Source organism: Pristiophorus japonicus, chromosome 4 (assembly GCF_044704955.1).
Source record: "Pristiophorus japonicus isolate sPriJap1 chromosome 4, sPriJap1.hap1, whole genome shotgun sequence".
Classification (NCBI taxonomy): domain Eukaryota; kingdom Metazoa; phylum Chordata; class Chondrichthyes; family Pristiophoridae; genus Pristiophorus; species Pristiophorus japonicus.
In genome coordinates this window covers 57,111,282-57,130,475 of record NC_091980.1, presented here as the reverse complement: position 1 = coordinate 57,130,475, position 19,194 = coordinate 57,111,282, and the positions used below count along the sequence as shown (strand labels likewise).

The window sequence follows — 19,194 nt, the reverse complement described above, 5'->3', positions numbered from 1 at the left end:
GGCCAATGTCAGAAAATCCCCATATATATTCATCTGACAATTTCAGCCCTCCTGTCAGGTCCATTCATTACATAAATATTGTTTCAAGTTGCATTTCACACTATATTGATAACTTTTACTGTCAACTCCATTTTTTTATTGCAAACAAACAACAGAAGTGGTCACTGTGCTAATATTCACAGTCCTGATATGATACCATTTCATGCTTTTTTTTTCTCTGTCTTTTTTTTCATTATTCACTTCTTTCCCAAATTTTCAGTTCTTTTCAAACATTTTATTTTGTCTCGAGAAAGCACCCATGCCACTCCCCACTCAGTCAGTTCGCGATCTTAACCGCAGTTCTGCAGACGCAGTGAGCAGAAAACCAGGCACCACCCCAACAACAACAACTTGCATTTATCTAGCGCCCTTAAAGTAGTAAAATGTCCCAAGGTGCCCCAAAAGGGGAGAAAGTAAAAGGAAACTGCGACTAACTGCAGGTGACTCTCATGTACCTCAAGTGTCGGACAGGCAACACCCTAAGAACAGGTCACTAGAGATCGTGGCCTGAGAATGTGAATGGCACGTGAACCTACACCATGTACACACATGGAGCATGTGAACCTGCACAGTTTTATACAAGCATGCAGCACGTGAGCCTGCACTCTCTTACATAGAATCTCTTCTTACTCACTTGTACAAAGTATTGTCCTGTTCATCAAGGCTCGTGAGGTAAATATCAATGAATGACAGACTTGAACATTGATCATCCAACAAAACGTAATCATCATGTCGCAGAGTCTTTTTGAACTTCTCTACCATTTCACTGAAGCTTACAAATTGGCTGGTTTTCTAGAATAGGGCACAAACCTAGTTATTCCTCTTTTTCTCTGTTTTGAGTAATTGAATTTTTTTCTCTTGTCTCCACAGCCATAATTTACTGCAAGTGAGAGACTCTTGTGGGCCCAATTTTGGCCATGACTTGCTCCAAATTTTTTGGAGTAAGTTGTTTTTTCTGGCGCAAGTTGAAAAACGCCATTTTCCCCAATAAACTTGCTCCAGAGTAACTTAGTTAGGTACGATTTTTTTTTAGTTCAGTTTTTTTTCCAAAAGGGGCCTTCCCAGCCACTTACGCCAGTTTTGGCCATTTATGCCACTTTGGCCAGCTAAAACTTACTCCAAATCGACTTAGGTCAGCGTATGTGGCCAGCTCTGAAAAACATTGCGGGCAGTGAAGAAAGCAGCGCCCATTAGTACATCGGCGGACATTAGGGCAGAGATGGGGAGGGAAGGGAACCGGAGAGAACCTGAAACAATACAACCAAGCACCAAACATTGCTAGAAAAAGCACAAACAAGTAACATGCTAATAGAAATCAAGTAAATCCTACCTTAATCGTTAAAGTCGACCTGGGAAGGCAGCGGTGGGTGGGGGGGGGGGGGGGCGGCATAGTGAGATGCTGGCCTCGATATCACCGGGTTGGGGGGGGGGGCCGCGAAACAAAGCAGTACATTTGCACCAAGCACAAAAAGTAATAAGCAATTAATTAACAAATAAAAAATAAAAGGAACCCTGCACCTTAAGCACCAAGACCAAAGTAATAAGCAATCAATCAATTAATAAATAACAAATAAAAAAATAGAAGGAACCCTGCACCTAGAGCATTAAAATCAATCAGTAAATAACAAATAAAAAATAGAAGTCCTACCTTAGGGAATGTAGTGGGCGGGCGATGAGGGAGCCCATTCGGCCGGGGCTAGGGATGGCGTGCTTCGGGCGCCTCCCACACAGCCTGCAGTGCGCGTTTGCAGAAACGGCCTGCCAGGAGCTACTGCACATGCGCGCAGACTCTAGTGCGCATGTGCAGAGGTCCCGGCACAGTTTTCAGCGCCGGGACCTGGCTCTGCCCCCAATCCATTGGGCCACGCTGCACCACGACTGAGGAGAGGCTGGGGAGCAGCCAGAATATGGACGTCTTTTTTCGGTGCATTTGGAGGCGGACAAAAGCGGCGCACCTCGCATGCGGGCGCCAGAAAAAGGGGTTGGGGAAATTTGAGCCCTAGTCACTGCCACTCTTGATCTACAACAACAACTTGTATTTATATAGTGCCTTTAAAATAGTGAAACGTCCCAAGGCGCTTCACAGGAGTATTATGAGATAAACAGTTTGACACTGAGCCACGTAAGGAGAAATCAGGGCAGGTGACCAAAAGTTTGGTCAAAGAGGTAGGTTTTAAGGAGCGTCTTGAAGGAGGAAAGAAAGGTAGAGAGGCAGAGAGGTTTAGGCAGGGAATTCCAGTGCTTAGGTTCTATACAACAGAAGGAATGGTCACCAATGGTTGAGTGATTATAATCAGGGATGCCCAAGAGGGCAGAATTAGAGGAGCGCAGACATCTTGGGGGGGTTGTGGGGTTGGAGGAGATTACAGAGATAGAGAGGGGCGAGGCCATGGAGGGATTTGAAAACAAGGATGAGAATTTTCAAGTCAAGACGTTGCTTAACCGGTCAGCGAGCACAAGGGTGATGGGTGAGCGGGACTTGGTGTGAATTAGAACATGGGCAGCCGAGTTTTAGATCACTTCTATTTTATGTAGGGTAGAATGTGGGAAGCGTTGGGATAGTCAAGTCTAGAGGTAACAAAGGCATGGATGAGGGCTCCAGCAGCGGATGAGCTGAGGCAAAGATGATGTCACAAATGGGCAACATGTGGATGAGAAATAGGAGGGGGCCAAGTATAGATCCTTGGGGGACCCCAGAGGTAACGATGCGGGAGCGTGAAGAGAAGCCACTGCAGGTGATTCTCTGCCTATGATTAGATAAATAAGAATGGAACCAGGCGAGTGCAGTTCCACCCAGCTGGATGATGGTGGAGAGGTGTTGGAGGAGTATAGAGTGCTCAACCATGTCAAAGGCTGCAGACAAGTCAAGAAGGATGATGAGGGATAGTTTGCCTTTGTCACAGTCATAAAGAATTTCATTTGAGTCTTTCATGAATTTCGGCACTGTGGCTGGCACGGAAACCGGATTGAAGGGATTCAAACATGGAATTGCGGGAAAGATGGTCACGGATTTGTGAGACGACCAAACGTTCAAGGACTTTGGAGAGGAAAGGGAGGTTGGAGATGGGGCGGTAGTTTGCAAGGACGGAGGGGTCGAGGGTTGGTTTTTGAGGAGATGGGTGATGACGGCAGATTTGAGGGAGAAGGGGACAGTACCTGAGGAGAGAGAACCATTAACAATGTCAGCTAACATGGGAGCCAGAAAAGGAAGTTGGGTGGTCAGCAGTTTGGTGGGAATAGGGTCAAGGGAGCAGGAAGTGGGTCTCATGGACAGAATGAGCTTGGAAAGGTCATGCGGGTAGATCAGAGAGAAACTGGAGAAAGATGTGATGTTAGGTCTAGGGCAGGGGGGATCTTTAAAGGAAGTTTGGCTTAGTGGGCTAGGATAGGAAGGGATCAACCAGATTGATTCCCGGGATGGCAGGACTGACATATGAGGAGAGACTGGATCAACTGGGCTTGTATCCACTGGAGTTTAGAAGAATGAGAGGGGATCTCATAGAAACATATAAAATTGGATAGGATAGAGGCAGGAAGAATGTTCCCGTTGCTGGGGAGTTCCAGAACCAGGGGTCACAATCTAAGAATAAGGGGTAAGCCATTTAGGACCGAGATGAGGAGAAATTCTTCACTCAGTGAGTGGTTAACCTGTGGTATCCTCAACCGCAGAAAGTTGTTGAGGCCAGTTCGTTAGATATATTCAAAAGGGAGTTAGATATGGCCCTTACGGCCAAAGGGATCAAGGAGTATGGAGAGAAAGCAGGAAAGGGGTACTGAGGTTGAATGATCAGCCATAATCTTATTGAATGGCGGTGCCGGCTCGAAGGGCCGAATGGCCTACTCCTGCACTAATTTCTATGTTTCTAAGAGGTCAAACAGATGGTCTCAATCTTAGAGGCAAAGAAAAATGGAAGACAGAGTGACTTGCCTGACAACATTCCCTTCTGTTCTTTAGGGAATGGTTCAGTCTTCATTCAGCACCTTCCATTGACACCAACCACTTGCATTTATAAAGTGGTCGATATTTTTGCCCCTCTCTGCCTGGTACTGGGCCTGTCCAGGATCAAGAATGCCTCAATTTCCTGTCCCACTCCATTAATATGGCCTAAGATCCAATGGGTAAGTTGGAAATGTATTCCAAGTTGTTTTTTTGGCTTGCGGATGGGTCCCCACAGACCTGACGCTTTGAGTGGAGTTCCCTGTACAAGCCCAATACCAGCTTCATGGGCCGCCCTCTTTTCCAGGTGCAGGCTCTGCTCTATACTCCTAAAGAAAGCTCTGGAATTCACAGGGCAACATAAATGGGCACAGACCAGGTATAATGGGTCTCCATCCCTATTTTCTTGCCCTTTGTGCCAAGGAAATGGGTATTCCCTGGGGACAAAGTTCCAGAAAATCACTTCCATTATGTCTTTAATGTAGAAAAAATATCAAGGTGTTTTATAAAGAGGAAGAGGTGGAAATAAAAAGATAAAAGGTACAAAGGATCAGATGCCAAGCCATGTTGTGTGAATTAGGAAAAGCAACCAAAAGCTTGGTCGAAATGATAAGTGGACAACTGTTTTGATGGTTTTTAAAGGTGGTAACAGATGTGAAGATGCAGAGGGGTTTAGGGATGGACTTCCAGGGGACTAAGGCTGAAGCAACTGATGATTGTCACCAACGATGAGGCAAAGTGAGAGAATGCACAAAAACGAAGGATGCAGGAGAGATAGAAGATAGGAAGTTACAGAGAGAGGGTGGGGCAAGGCTATGAAATGACTTGAGGACAAGGGTTTTGATAATCAATGCTTTGGGGACATAGCATGGGCCTTATTAGGAGGGAGCGTCATAAACCTCGGGGGGGTGGAACGTGGTCCGCGGGGAGAGATTGTGTGCCTTGGGGGGGGGGCATGTGATCAGTGGCAGGGGGGATGGCAGCTTTAGCTGACAGTGGCCCTTGGGATCGGGACCTTGGCATGGAGGACGGGAGATCAAGGACTGGGGAGCCTGAAATTCAAGGCCATGGAGGGAGGGAGATTGAGGACTGGGGAACCTGGAGGTTGGGCCATGCGGGGGGCAGGGAGATGAAGGATCGTAGCCTGGAGGTCGGGGCAGGCTGGGGAGAGGGAGATCAGGGGTCAGGGAGCCTGCAGGTTGGGTTCGGGTGGGTGGAAGATCGAGGAGCCTGGAGGTTGAGGCCAGGGGAGAGGGGGATCGGGGGTCAGGGGCGGAGATCCTGGAGGAACTGAGAACAGGGCACAGCACTAGCCTGGAGGTCGGGGATCATCGATTTTGGGCTGGGAGCAGCTGCGATTGGGAAGGGGGATTAATGTAGGGTTGGGAGGAGCATTCTTGCTCCTCCTGGCTCAACATTCGGGTAAGTAATTTACCTTTTTTGTTGTAGGCATTCTGTTGGGTTGGTTTCCCTGAGTCCAACCAGCGATGGTACTGGCTGCCTCACAGCAAACCAGTCTTGCAACAGGGACCTCAAGCAGATGTTAGACCTCTTATTTTCATATGCAAAGGACCTAACACCTACTTCAGGCGTGGGTACCGGACAGCACTTGTTTGTTTTTACCGAATATGGTGGGAGGCGCACTTCCGGTCGGAAGTATGAGCGGGCTTGCTGCCCGCCACCTTGGTGATTTAGGTGGCCGCGTAGCGCCTGAAAAATGGGGGCTGTGCAACCCAATTTCTAGGCCTTTGACTGAGACAATAAAGAAACAGGCAATATATTTAACATTAAACAGGTAATTGAACAATATTCAATGCAAATAGTACAATAACAAGACATTTAAATATGCTCAATAATCAAAAACGACAAAAATGCTTCTTTTTGAGCTATCTCTCAGTATATCATTGATCCTTGCAAAGAGTTATTCATTTCTTTTGTGATAAAATACCATGTTAAAAAAAAAAGTCAGAATAGCTGTCACTCAACTGACAAGAATCTGACTAGCTGGGTTCCAGCAGCTCCAGACAAACCCACAATCAGAAGCTTTGCCCACAGACCTGTCCATCAAAGAGGTTGCAAAGAATCACTGATACGCATTCTTACAGAGTCAACCCACATCTTCACCTTAGACACAACTGCATTCAATTGAAATTTGCATATTATGCACCTCTTTTTGACAGAAATCAAAATTCAGATGCATTTTAATTGCCTTCAACCTGCCAGACCATGGAGGGAGTTTTAACCACTCCGCCGGGTGAGAAGGCCTTTAAAATGGATCACTCAGCCTTACCACTTGATGCTGCTGGAGTCACGTTGGACACCATTTTAACTGCTTACCACAATTAGATGGTTGAGGTGCCTACCAGAAACAGGCAGGAGCTTCATAAATCTTTGCAACTCATCCACCCCATTATGTCAATGGCACCACCGATTGCATTTTAACCTGGGCCTGAGTGGGAAGCAATCATGGCTTTTCCACCAGGTGAAGGCAGGTCGGAAGAGGTCAGGAGGATGAAGTGGTCCTCCAAAATAGGTGAAAATCTTTCCTTTGTGGAGCCAGGGTGAGCAGGAGTGTGTTTCCACAAGGAAAATCTCACCTCCACTGTCCCAGACTCCATCTCCCTTCCCCAGTACCCTCCCAAGACTTTCTCCCTGCAACTTGCATGTTGGCGATCCTTCCTTTGATACTGGCTGCTGGCTTCTGGCCACCTGGACTTCCACATCCATCTGCCAGTCAACTGCCACTTTCTGCTCATCTTGAGCAAATTGCTGACCGGTGGCATGCAGATGAGGTTTGGGAGTTAAAATATCCTGGGGCCCAATCTTAGGCCTGTAAGTGCATTTTGCACTTGCTCCGTATCTGCCCACCTGAAATCCGCTAGAGGTTAAAATTGACCTCTTATAGTTAATTCTTGTAACTTGCAGAAATGGCCAGTAGCTATTAAAAAAAGTCTAACAAAGACAAAAATGTTTCATTTTTGTAATAGGGAGTTTGAGAATGAATCAGTGAGAGAGTTGTGGGAGGGTTTTTCCCAAGGGTGGATGGTGAGAGTAGTGGGATCAGGAAAAGTTGGGAATGAGGTTGGAAATGGAGGTGAGGATGTAGTTGGAGATTACCATTTCAGTGATTGAAACCTCAGGATTGAAAAGGCCTTGAGAAATGGTGAGGTCCAGAAGTTTATATGAAAAGTGAGACTGATGAGCATTTGCCAGCCCACCACATCACCCAGCTCCTATCCCTACTCTTTGCTCTTTCACCACATCAGGTTTTCACCTTTTATTTATTTGCTGTCCCATCTCTTATCCCCTCCCCTTGACTCCTTTTTCTCCATTTCTTAGCCCCACATTTCATGCTCTGTTGTGCACTAAGAGGGCAGAGAAGTTAGATAAGAGAGGGCAAGGGCCTATTGGGAACTCAGGGGGAGAAATTTGGGTAATTTGCAACTCTCGTTTGCACCCCTGGGGCGTGCTTGTGTGCAAACGATTTTGAGACCGGGCGCTGCTAACAACTCCTGCTAAATTCCGTGGGGGTTTAACGGCAGCGGTAACCCATAGTGCCCCGCTCTGCTGTGCTGGCCATGCTGACGTCATCACCGTGCGCAGCGCCCCGTTAGTACCCTGGACCCTAAATTGGTTATCACCCCCTGACGCTGCGCCGGGCAATGACAGTGACATCTTCAGGGGACACGTACCAGGGCGAAAGTTAATGGGGAGGTGTGCTAATGTTCATTAAAAAAATGCCGATTTTATTGTACACCCCATTGATGCTTTGGATGTAAGGTCCGTGCCGCGATCGGTCAGCCCAGCATTCTGCTTGAGTGCCAGGCTGTTGGCACGGCACCCCCACTTCCCGGTGGTCCAGATAGGACCCTTTCATTAATGCAGAGTAAGCAGTTGGGCCTTTCCCTTTAATTCAGGGAAGAGCCCCTCCGACGCGACCCAGTGTGTAGCGCTGCTGAGCTGTGCGCTCCGCTACAAGGCGTCCAACCTGCTATCGCCCCAGAAAGGAAGTAGAATGCCTGATTTAGTGCTCCACTTCCTTTCGGGGGCAGTAACCCCAATTTCTTGCGAGAGGCGAGACTTCTGTGCAAAGTCTCATGCCTCGCGAGCGTTACTGCCCCCAAACGGGGCTGTACCAAATTCTTAGCCCTCAATGTCTGAAGACAATACAGTTCTGCAGATCACAAGCATTCAATGGAATGCAAGTCTCCCTTGGGTTATAGCTTGTATTCATAATCTATTCTCATACTAAAACTGGTAAGCAAAATAGGATCAGAGTGTAGGAGTTCAAGATAGAAACATAGAAAATAGGAGCAGTAGTAGGCATTCGGCCCTTCGAGTCTGCACCGCCATTCAATATGATCATGGCTGATCCTCTATCTCAACCTCTTTGTGGGTCTAGTTACATTAGTGAAGTACTGGCTAATTCATTTATAAGAAAGGGACACACACATATAGGCCGGAATTTTCATGTTGCCGTGTGTGCTGGATTGGACAGGAACACGGCATCATCCCACCTCCTCGCACCTTTCACCCAGTGTGTTTGCCAGCGCAGCACGGACCTGAACGGCAGAGGTGGGCGGTCTAATTTACTTCATTAATATCCTGTTTTCAGACCCTTAACAGTGCTTTTAACCATGCCTTTTGAATTCTACTGCGAGACCACAGGAATTACGCAGCTCGGGAACCAAGACTATCAAGCTAAGGTGGAAGTTCAGTGGCCATTGATCGAGGTCATTACTGCAGAGCATGGAAATCCGAATAAATACTCCCACATGACACCTGCTTACTTGCCTAAGGGAAAGGGTTTTGCTGAGTGCATTTTGAGCACAGATTTAGGTGTCTGCAGTTTACAAATCTTTTCTGCAAATTTGGAAGCCACTCTCACCTCATTGCTACGACCAACTATCACACTATTTACTGATTGCTTCTCTGATCTCTACTTGGCCTGGTATCTATTAGATCAGTATGGGTGCCATTTATGCTGTCTCACACTTCCTCAGAATCAGACCAGGATGAGCCCCAGTCCCAGCAGCAGCAGCAACAGCACCAACAACTTTCTCCTCAATGACCTGATGCTCCACAGGACAGAGGGCATCTGCGCAGGGCTGCACTGCACCAGAGGCGATACCCCCAGCACAGGGTATACAGGCAGAGGATGAGCCTCCTCAACATGACTGAGCAGCAGTGCCAAAGGAGGCTCAGGCTATTGCAGACAGGTCGTAGTAGACTTTTGCAGCTTACTGGAGCAAGACCTGCAGCCCAGAGGACCTAGTGGACACGCCTTACCAATGGCTTTCAAAGTCATCACTGCCCTCAATTTCTTTGTCTCAGGCTCCATCCAGGGATCTGAAGCAGAAATTTGCGGGATCTCGCTGTTGGCTGGCAACAGATGCATCACAGAGGTCACTGATGCCATGTTTGATAAGTCAACCAATTATATCAACTTTGCCAGTGATTAAGCCAGTGTTACTGAGCAGACGTGGCTTTTGTCGCTTTGGCTGGCTTCCCATGGGTGCATGACATCATTGACTGCATACATATGGCCAAGAAGGCACTCCATCATCACCCAGGAATGTTTGTGAACCACAAGGGTTGCCACTCCCTCTATGTGCAGCTCACCTGCCACCATAAAAAGATGAATATGCATGTGTGCGCCAGATTCCCTGACAGCTGTGATGACTCATTCGTCCCTCAGCTCTTCGCACCTCCAAACACACTTATCGGCTGGCTGCCCAGAGACAAAGGCTATCCACTAAAGACATGGATCACAACACCCTTGAGGAGGCCACATACTGAGGCCGAGGAGAGAAATGAAAGCCATATCCACCAGATGATAATATCTCTGGGGAGGTGTGATCGGCAGAGAGGGGGTAGGGAAAACCAACTCCAGCAGTACCCTGCTCCTGACAAAATGCCTAGAACATGACCTTGTCATTACCAACACCTTGTTCCGTCAGAGGGACATGTACAAGACATCATGGCAGCACCCTCGCACCAAGCACAGGCCATGATGGGAGTCGACGACTGCTGGATGGACCACCACCTAATCCGTTCTGGCATTAACATCAATGTAGCCCCAAAACAGCGACAGCAACAAAGACAATCCCGCAGGAACATCAATGCAGAGGCACTCAAAGACCCAGTTAAGAAAGTCCTATTCAGTCAGCGCCTCACTGCCAATCTGGTGACCCTCGATAACCCAAAGACGCAGAGTGCCCACAGTGCCAGGTCTGCCGTCAAGGCCTCCATAATCAGCACCTGCGCAGAGACGCTCGGTCACTTGACCAGGAAACACCAAGACTGGTTCGACGAGAACGACCAGCAGATCCAGGAGCTAATAAGCGGAAAGCGCAAGGCATTTCTAAACTTAAAACAGCAACCCAACACGAGAGCAAGAAAGCAGCTCTATAGACGTCTGAAGGCCAAGGTCCAAATAAAAAACCTGGGACCTAAAAAAACAGATGGTGGATAGAGAAAGCACAGGAGATCCAGCAGTTAGCCGACAACCACACCATACGTGGATTCTTCAGCGCAGTCAAGATCATATACGGCCCAGCACCCAAGGTCCTATCCCACTGCTGGCCAACAACGGCGATGTACTCATCAAGGACAGAGAGGCAGTCAGTGCCTGCTGAAAGGAGCATTTCGAAGATCTCCTTAACCGAGACTCTATTTTTGACATGAGTGTCCTCGACTCCATCCCGCAGTATACTACCCGCCACCATCTCAGCAAAACCCCAGCCAGGCACGAGGTAGAAAAGGTCAACCATCAGCTGAAGAATAATAAAGCATCAAGAGCAGATGGAATTCCCGCCGAAGCACTAAAGCATGGCGGAAAAGCACTTTTGGCACAAATACATGATCTCATTTCTCTTATCGGGAAGGAGGAGAGCATGCCAGGAGATTTCAGGGACGCCGTAATCGTGATCATCTTCAAAAAAGGGGACAAGTCCAACTGCGGTAACTACAGAGGAATCACCCTGCTGTTTGCCACAGGGAAAGTCATTGCAAGAATCCTCTTCAATCGTCTTCTCCCTGTGGCTGAAGAGCTCCTCCCAGAGTCACAATGCGGATTCCGTCCACTAACATAACAACATAAGAAATAGGAGCAGGAGTAGGCCACCTGGCCCCTCAAACCTGCTCCACCATTTAATAAGATCATCGCTGATCCGATCATGGACTCAACTTCCCCATAACCCTTTACTCCCTTATCGCTCAAAAATCTGTCTATCACCACCTTAAATGATCCAGCCTCCACAGCTTTCTGGGGCAGTGAATTCCATAGATTTACAACCCTCTGAGAGAAGAAATTCCTCCTCATCTCAGTTTTAAATGGGTGGCCCCTTATTCTGAGACTATGTCCCCTAGTTTTCATTTCCCCTATGAGTGGAAGTATCCTCTTTGCATCCACCTTGTCGAGCCACCTCATTATCTTATTTGTTTCGATAAGATCACCTCTCATTCTTCTGAACTCCAATGTGTATCGGCCCAACCTACTCAACCTATCTTCATAAGTCAAACCCCTCATCTCTGGAAACAACCTAATGAATCTTCTGAACAGTCTCCAATGCAAGTGTATCTTTCCTTAAATACGGAGACCAAAACTGTACACAGTACTCTAGGTGTGGCCTCACCAATACCCTGTACAGTTGTAGCAGGACTTCTCTGCTTTTATAGTCTATCCCCCTTGCAATAAAGGCTAACATTCCATTAGCCTTCCTGATTACTTGCTGTACCTGCGTACTAACTTTTTGTGTTTCAAGCACAAGGACGCCCAGGTCCCTCTGTACTGCAACACTTTGTAATTGTTCTCCATTTAAATTATAATTTGCTTTTCTATTTTTTCTGCCAAAGTGGATAACCTCACATTTACCCACATTATACACCATCTGCCAAATTTTTGTCACTCACTTAGCCTGTCTATATCTCTTTGCAGATTTTTTGTGTCCTCCTCACAATTTGCTTTCCCACCCATCTTTGTATCATTAGCAAACTTGGCTACATTACACTCAGTCCCTTCATCCAAGTCATTAATATAGATAGTAAATAGTTGAGCATCCAGCACCGATCTCTGCAGCACCCCACTAGTCACTGTTTGCCAACCGGAAAATGACCCATTTATCCCAACTCTCTGTTTTCTGTTAGTTAGCCAATCCTCTATATTACCCCCAACCCCGTCAACTTTTATCTTGTGCAGTAACCTTTTATGTGGCACCTTATTGAATGCCTTTTGGAAATCCAAATACACCACATCCACTGGTTCCCCCTTATCCACCCTGCTCATTACATCCTCCAAGAACTCCAGCAAATTTGTCAAACGTGATTTCCCTTTCATAAAACCATGCTGACTCTGCATGATTGATTGATGCTTTTCCAAATGTCCCACTACTACTTTCTTAATAATGGACTCCAGCATTTTCCCAGAATCCAAGGAATTTTGGTAGATTACAACCAATGCATCCACTATCTCTGCAGCCACTTCTTTTAAGACCCTAGGATGTAAGCCATCAGGTCCAGGGGACTTGTCCAGCTTTAATCCCATTATTTTACCGAGTACTACTTCATTAGTGATAGTGATTGTATAAAGTTCCTCCCTCCCTATAGCCCCTTGATTATCCACTACTGGGATGTTTTTAGTGTCTTCTACCATGAAGACCAATACAAAATACTAAAGGGTACAATGGACATGATCCTCACCTCGCGACAACTACAAGAGAAATGCAGGGAACATGCACCAACCCTTGTACATGGCCTTCTTTGACCTCACAAAAGCATGAGGGATTATGGAACTTCCTCCTCCGTTTCAGCTGCCCTCAAAAGTTTGTCACCATCACCCGTCTGCTCCATGATGATATGCAAGCTCTGATCCTGACCAATGGATCCACCACAGACCCAATTCACATCCGGGCCAGGGTCAAGCAGGGCTGCGTCATCGCACCAAGACTCCTTTCGATCTTCCTTGCTGCAATGCTACATCTCACCCTTAGCAAGCTAAATTATAGAACAGATGGGAATCTGTACAACCTCCGCCACCTCCAAGCCAGAGCCAAGATCGCCCCATCCTCTGTCATTGAACTACAGTATGCAGATGACGCTTGCATCTGCGCACACTCGGAGGCCGAACTTCAAGCTATCGTCAACACCTTCACCAAGGCTTACGAGAGCATGGGCCTTACACTAAACATCTGTAAGACAAAGGTCCTCTGCTAACACTGCCCTCCTCAATTATCAAAATCCATGACGTGGCCTTGGATAACGTGGACCATTTTCCATACCTCGGGAGCCTACTCTCAGCAAGAGCAGACATTGGCGACAAGATCCAACACTGCTTTCAGTGCGCCAGCGCAGCCTTCTGAGGAAGAGAGCGTTTGAAGACCAGGATCCCAAATCCAGCACCAAGCTCACAGTCTCCAGGACAGTAGTGATTCCCGTCCTCCTTTATAGCTCAGAGACATGGACTATATATAGCAGACACCTCAAAGCGCTGGAGAAGTACCACCAGTGCTGCTTCTGCAAGATCCTACAAATCCATTGGCAGGACAGATGCACCAACGTCAGTGTTCTCGCTCAGGCCAACATCCTCAGCATCGAAGCATTGCCCATGCTCGATCAGCTCCGCTAGGCGGGCCACATCGTCCGCATGCCCAACACGAGATTCCCAAAGCAAGCACTCTACGCGGAGCTTCGACATGGCAAACGATCCCCAGGTGGGCAGAGAAAACGCTTCAAGGACATCCTTGACAAAGTGCAACATCCCCACTGACTCCTGGGAATCCCTGGCCCACGACCGCCCAAAGTGGAGGAAGGGCATCTGGGAGGGCGCTGAGCACCCCGAGTCCTATCGCCGAGAACGAGCAGAAACCAAACGCAGACAGCGGAAGGAGCATCCGTCAACCCATGCTCCCTGACCACTCTTTCCCTCAACTACTGTCTGCCCCATCTGTGATAGAGACTGTAGATCCCGCATTGGACACCTGAGAACTCATTTTTAGAGTGGAAGCAAGTCATCCTCGACTCCGAGAGACTGCCTATGATGACGATGATGAGATGTGTCATAGAGCAAACAATAGGCATGCTGAAGATGTATTTCAGATGCCTTGACAGATCTGAAGGAGCCTTTCAGTATGCACCAGCCAGGGTATCCAAAATCATAGTTATCTGCTTGCGCTGCACAACATTTGCAGCATCGAAGATTAGCGCTGCTTGAAGAGCACAGAGCGTACAGCCTCTTCAGAAGTGAAGATTGTGCATAAGCTGGAAGATGAGGAGCAGGAGGAACCTGAGGTCCAGATGCCAGCAGCACTCGAGCACCTTGCTGCCCGAGAGGCCAGAGATGGCCTCATCATGGCCAGATTTACATAACTTCCTGCACTACACCCATATGGCTGCCATATGTTGTTTTAGGTTCGTCCACCTCCAACAACACCAGAAAACATCCCTACAATTGCCAAGCCATTTCTTTCACATTGTCTCCCATTGCTGGAGGTAACGTTGTCTCAACATTCACTCCAACTCACTAAGCCACTTCCAAAGTAGCAGACAAAAATGGGCATGACTGGAAAGTGTTGAAAATAAATAGTTTTATATGTGACATAAGGTTCTGAACGGAAACAGTTCTTTAAACATCCATGTGCTTACCCTTGTTCATCTTCTACTGTGTCAATTTTTGCTTAAGCATGTTTCTGCGAGGTGCAACCCCTGTGGCTTCAGCAGAGATAGGGGCAGCATGCTCACTTCCCTGTTGTGACTGCATAGACATTTTTGGCAGACGTCCTCTGGGTTTTGGAGCCTGTGAGGGCCCTGCCAAAGTCTGCTGCTCCTGTGACTGTGCAGGGCAGACTCGGGCATCATGATCTGAGGAGGCATCTGGGGCTCTGACTGAGGGGAAGATAACCGGGGAGCAGTGTGAGCACTTTGAGAGGAGCCCCCACTTTCATGTCTCCTCTCACCATCATCCCTCTCTTGGGCCACCCGCACTTCTCTGCTAGCAAGGAGCTGGAGAGCACCTTGCTGCATAGCAGTGGGGCCAGGAGGACCCAAAACTACATCTACATTCCTTCTAGAGAGGAGGTCTATGAGCCTCTGCCATCTGTTCTCCATAGATAGCATATGCTTCACTGAGTGGCACATTAGCTGCTCCATGCAGGTGGTCATCCTTGCCATGGAAGAGCCAATCGTTGTCATTCCCTTGACACAGTGGTGCTCATGTTGCTGATGGATTCCTCTATTCTCTGCACATTTGCAGACATTGTCATTGCAATACCTGTCAGAGCCTCCTGCACTTCTTCCTGCACCTCCAGGATCGCCCTCTTTCTCAATGATTCCTGTGGCTCAGTGTCTGCTGTAATAGAGCTCCTCCTAGTGGACTACTGCTCCACCTAATGGACTAATGTGGTAATGTAACTACTGATGTAAATAATAAGTCATGTGGCAAAGTCACATGATGACAGTTTCTGTGTTAGAGCCATTTTGTGTAGTGTGCTTTTGTTAGTGATGTCGTAAGAATATATCACATCTGCATGCAGCTGAGCAGAGCCGGGAGTGTCCTGTGCCCTCTGGCGAGGAGGCTCCACTGCTGTCTCTGTGTCTCCACTATCTGCTCTTGCTCACTTGTGACCTGTGAGACACCAGTTGACAACACTGCTCTATCTCACGAAGGAGCCACCGAGGTGTGCCTATCTGTGGTGGTGCTGGGTGCGCTTATGTCTGTTGACGGTGCACCCTCAGAGGCTAGAGGCTCCTATGAGGAGTCATCTTCCTCCTCCAGCTGGACAATAGAATGGGGGGGGGGGGGCATCTAGATGGACCTTGGGAGAGTAAAGAGTTGATTGAGAAATGTAATATTAAGAACGGGTAACAATACCATTATACACATGATGAATATTCTCTGGTTGCTGACATTAGTGCCCATCTGAGTGACTGCTGTATGCCATGTGACTGTATGGAATGTAATTCTGTCATCAGGTTGCTGAGAGACCCCTCTCTTTCCGTCTCCTACAAGTTGCTCTGCAACTCCTGAGTCCTCCAGGGTGACCTCCTGTGCTGGAGTCAACGTGGCGAATGATGGAGCGCCACCTCCGTTCTCTTCCTCTCCCTCATATTGTGGGCTCTCTTCTCCTGCTAGGAGGGAAAGAAGAGATGCTTGAGTGAGAGTGATGGCATGAGTGTAAGGAATGTGTGGGTTACATCTAGAGGGTGACTATGAGGGAGTGTGATGCCAACGCCAAAGTGCCAATGCAAAGTGGCCTCCTTGTGTATTATTAGTTGATATGATTGCATTAGGATGAAGGTGAGTGTGAGGGATGGTTAGTCAAATGGGGATGTGATTGAGGGATGGGTGGTGTGAGGAATGATGTGCAGGAGTAGGCTTGGGAAGGGAGAGTGATGGAAATATGATGACAGGCAAAGCAGAATGAAATTGAGTGTGGTTTTTCACTCACCTTTCCTGATCTCATGAGATCATTGAAGAGCTTCCAGCACTGCATCTATGTCCTCCTCACCACATCCCTGCTGTTGACTCCTCTGCAATTTGCAGCCAGGCTCTTCTGGTCGCCTGGGGAGGTCTCTTGCACCCATCAGAAGGGAAAAGGACCTCCATGCGTGCTCTGACTCCCTCCACAGGAATATGGACGGAGTCATCTGAGAACCTGGGTGCAACCCTCTGTCTCTGTGAAGCTATCTGTGTCAGGCTCAGCAATAATGAATCGGTGATAATGTACTGCCTAGATGAACGTTCAAATGCAAAGTGGCCGGCTGATTTAAATATCCTACTGGAAATGAGTCATCGATGATGCCATCAGACCCGCACCATTTAATAGGGCCGGGAAACACGTAGGCGCGCACTGCTTCCTGCTTGCTGTTTTTGGGCGCGAGCGACCTTCTAGGCACATGGCTCTGAAAATCTGTGGCTACTCCGGCATACTCCTCATGTAGAGGAGTAGTCTGCCTTAATAGGTGCCATTAACGGAAAGTCACACTGTGGAACAGGATGAAAAGGGTTCCAAGCCTCCACGCCGACCCGCCCAGGTAATGAAAATTTCGGCCATAGTGTGGGCATATTCACAGTGGCAGTTACACTGATCACCAGTGCATCAGTGCACCAGTGCAAGGGGAGCAGTTCTACTTATTAGGGATGGAGTTAGGGTTCAGATTCATCTAAGGTTCCCAACATTTTTTTACAGACCAGCTGTTGGGAGGGAGGAATATCCATTTTGGGGGAGTCATTTGTGAACATGAATGAATGCAGGGAGTTTGAGTTTGGGCACTGCCTACTAGTATTATGTAAGGGACATCCACATGCATATCTGATCATCTGCGAAACCACTCTATCTTTTACAAATATTAGAAACAATATAAACTCACTGGGCAAATACCACCCAATGTAGTGCCAATCTATATAGAGCCGAGAGTCCCAGGCCAAGTCTGTGTTAGTTCACTCATCTCAGCCAGAATGGCAGTGGGAGTGAAGATGCTACAATTGGCCTCCGTGCCCTCAGGTCAGCAAAAAGCAAACATAATGCAGGGTTCCCTCTCCTCATTGATTTCCAATGACCCAAGCTGGAAGGGGGCTGTGTGTACATCGGTGAGGATAGGATTGAGCTTGGCTGTGACACTCCGCTCACATACAAAGAAAATGGCCAGTTGGAAGGTGGCTAGTGCCTGTTGAACAGTGCCACATTCGTCATCAGCTTCAGTAAAGGAAGAAAGCAATTGAAGAAAAGAAGAAAATTAGTACCAAAAAGTTACAGAACAAGAAAACCTAAAATACAGTGTAACCAGCATACTTGGCAAAATGAATCTAAAATCCAACTTCCTACAATGCATAGTATTGTGATGATGTAATCATATATGACTTTATTTCATGAATGTTAAACTGTACATGCACAAGTCAATTCAAACATTCATTCCACAAACATTCAGAAGTAATGAATCCAAATTTTCGAATTTGGGAGATGTCTCAATGGAATCAGAATGAATTCAATACCTGTTTTTCCATTAACTCTGCGATATGAGCTTGCTGCCTTTGCAATATAGCCTGTTTCTTTTGGAGCAACATGGTTTCTCGCTCAGCTTGGACCCCTTTATTAAATTCTCTCGTTGTTTCCTAGGAATAACAATATAATTTATTTTGGCAGTTTTACTGAACAGGTACTTAATGGCACAAATGGAGAATTTAAAACTCTCCAGCATGCAACTGTGGTCACCCAGAACAGACCATGGAACATATAACGATTCAATGACCAATTCACAAATCGAAGGAAGCATCATAGCGATACACTCCGTTACTCCAGATGCAATTATCTAGCTTAACCGCCTAAATGTAAAATTATAGTTGTTACTCCACATCTACATCTGGCATATGAAATAACAAATGTAATGGCATAAGAAAAGGAGCATAAACATACCCGTATATCTATAATAACGACTCCAATGAAGAGGTTGAAGAAGAGGAAGCATCCCAGTAAAATGAAACCAATTATGAAAATTCGGCTTGACTTGAAGCCAAGTTGATCTGTTTCAGCCTCAATATCAGTCCAGCCATCCAACTGCAAGATAGCAGGCATCAGTTAAACCATCCTATAAGAAATAACTTTTCAACAAAATTATAGTTTTCTCCACACACAAAATCTTTATCTTTTGCAACCAAAACAACTTTGCTTTGTTTTCCAAACAATCTAAAATCTTTAGATATTTTCCTCTGTGTATAATGCTATAGAAATAATCTTTTTCTAATCTGTGATTATAAAATCATGGGTCCCAAAAATCTGCAGTGTGCCAATTTTCATGCAAATATTGAAATGTGCATGCCGAGGACCACCCACTGACCCCACCAAAGTTCATTAACGCCATTGGCATGTGCCGTTGTCACTCAGGTCATATCTGGGGTGCTTGCCATAAAAACTAAGCTGAAATATCTAACTAAGGTGATCAGGGTACATGTTGGGGCCCTCTCCAGGAAGCTGTAGCTGTTCTCCATGGTCCCCTTTGTAAGGGTACTGCTATACAATTTTTTGTTGTTGAAAATATGCTTTTCTTCAGGGGTCCCAAACTCAAACCCGAACCCCTGAATTTGCCTCAGAGGTGCCAATTGTTGGGGAGGTATGGTTGGTCTGCCCAGGTGCTAATAAGACCATGGGGCATGGTAACTCCTGAAGTAGGGGGTCCTTACCCCTGGCCCCCTTATGGTGATAGCTATATTTGGGGAGGGCAAAGGG

At 47.1% G+C, this 19,194-nt stretch overlaps 1 protein-coding gene across 1 annotated transcript in view; it reads right to left on the bottom strand.

Moving 5' to 3' along the window:
- LOC139262445 (cation channel sperm-associated protein 3-like) overlaps positions 1–19,194 on the bottom strand; it is a 69,927-nt gene that overhangs the window by 7,600 nt on the left and 43,133 nt on the right. Inside the window, exons 4-7 of the mRNA XM_070877634.1 lie at positions 18,385–18,525; positions 17,964–18,083; positions 6,611–6,745; positions 674–831 (exon numbers count right to left, since the gene is read on the bottom strand). Coding sequence (XP_070733735.1) covers positions 674–831; positions 6,611–6,745; positions 17,964–18,083; positions 18,385–18,525 — 554 coding nt within the window. The remainder of the gene's footprint in view (positions 1–673; positions 832–6,610; positions 6,746–17,963; positions 18,084–18,384; positions 18,526–19,194) is intronic.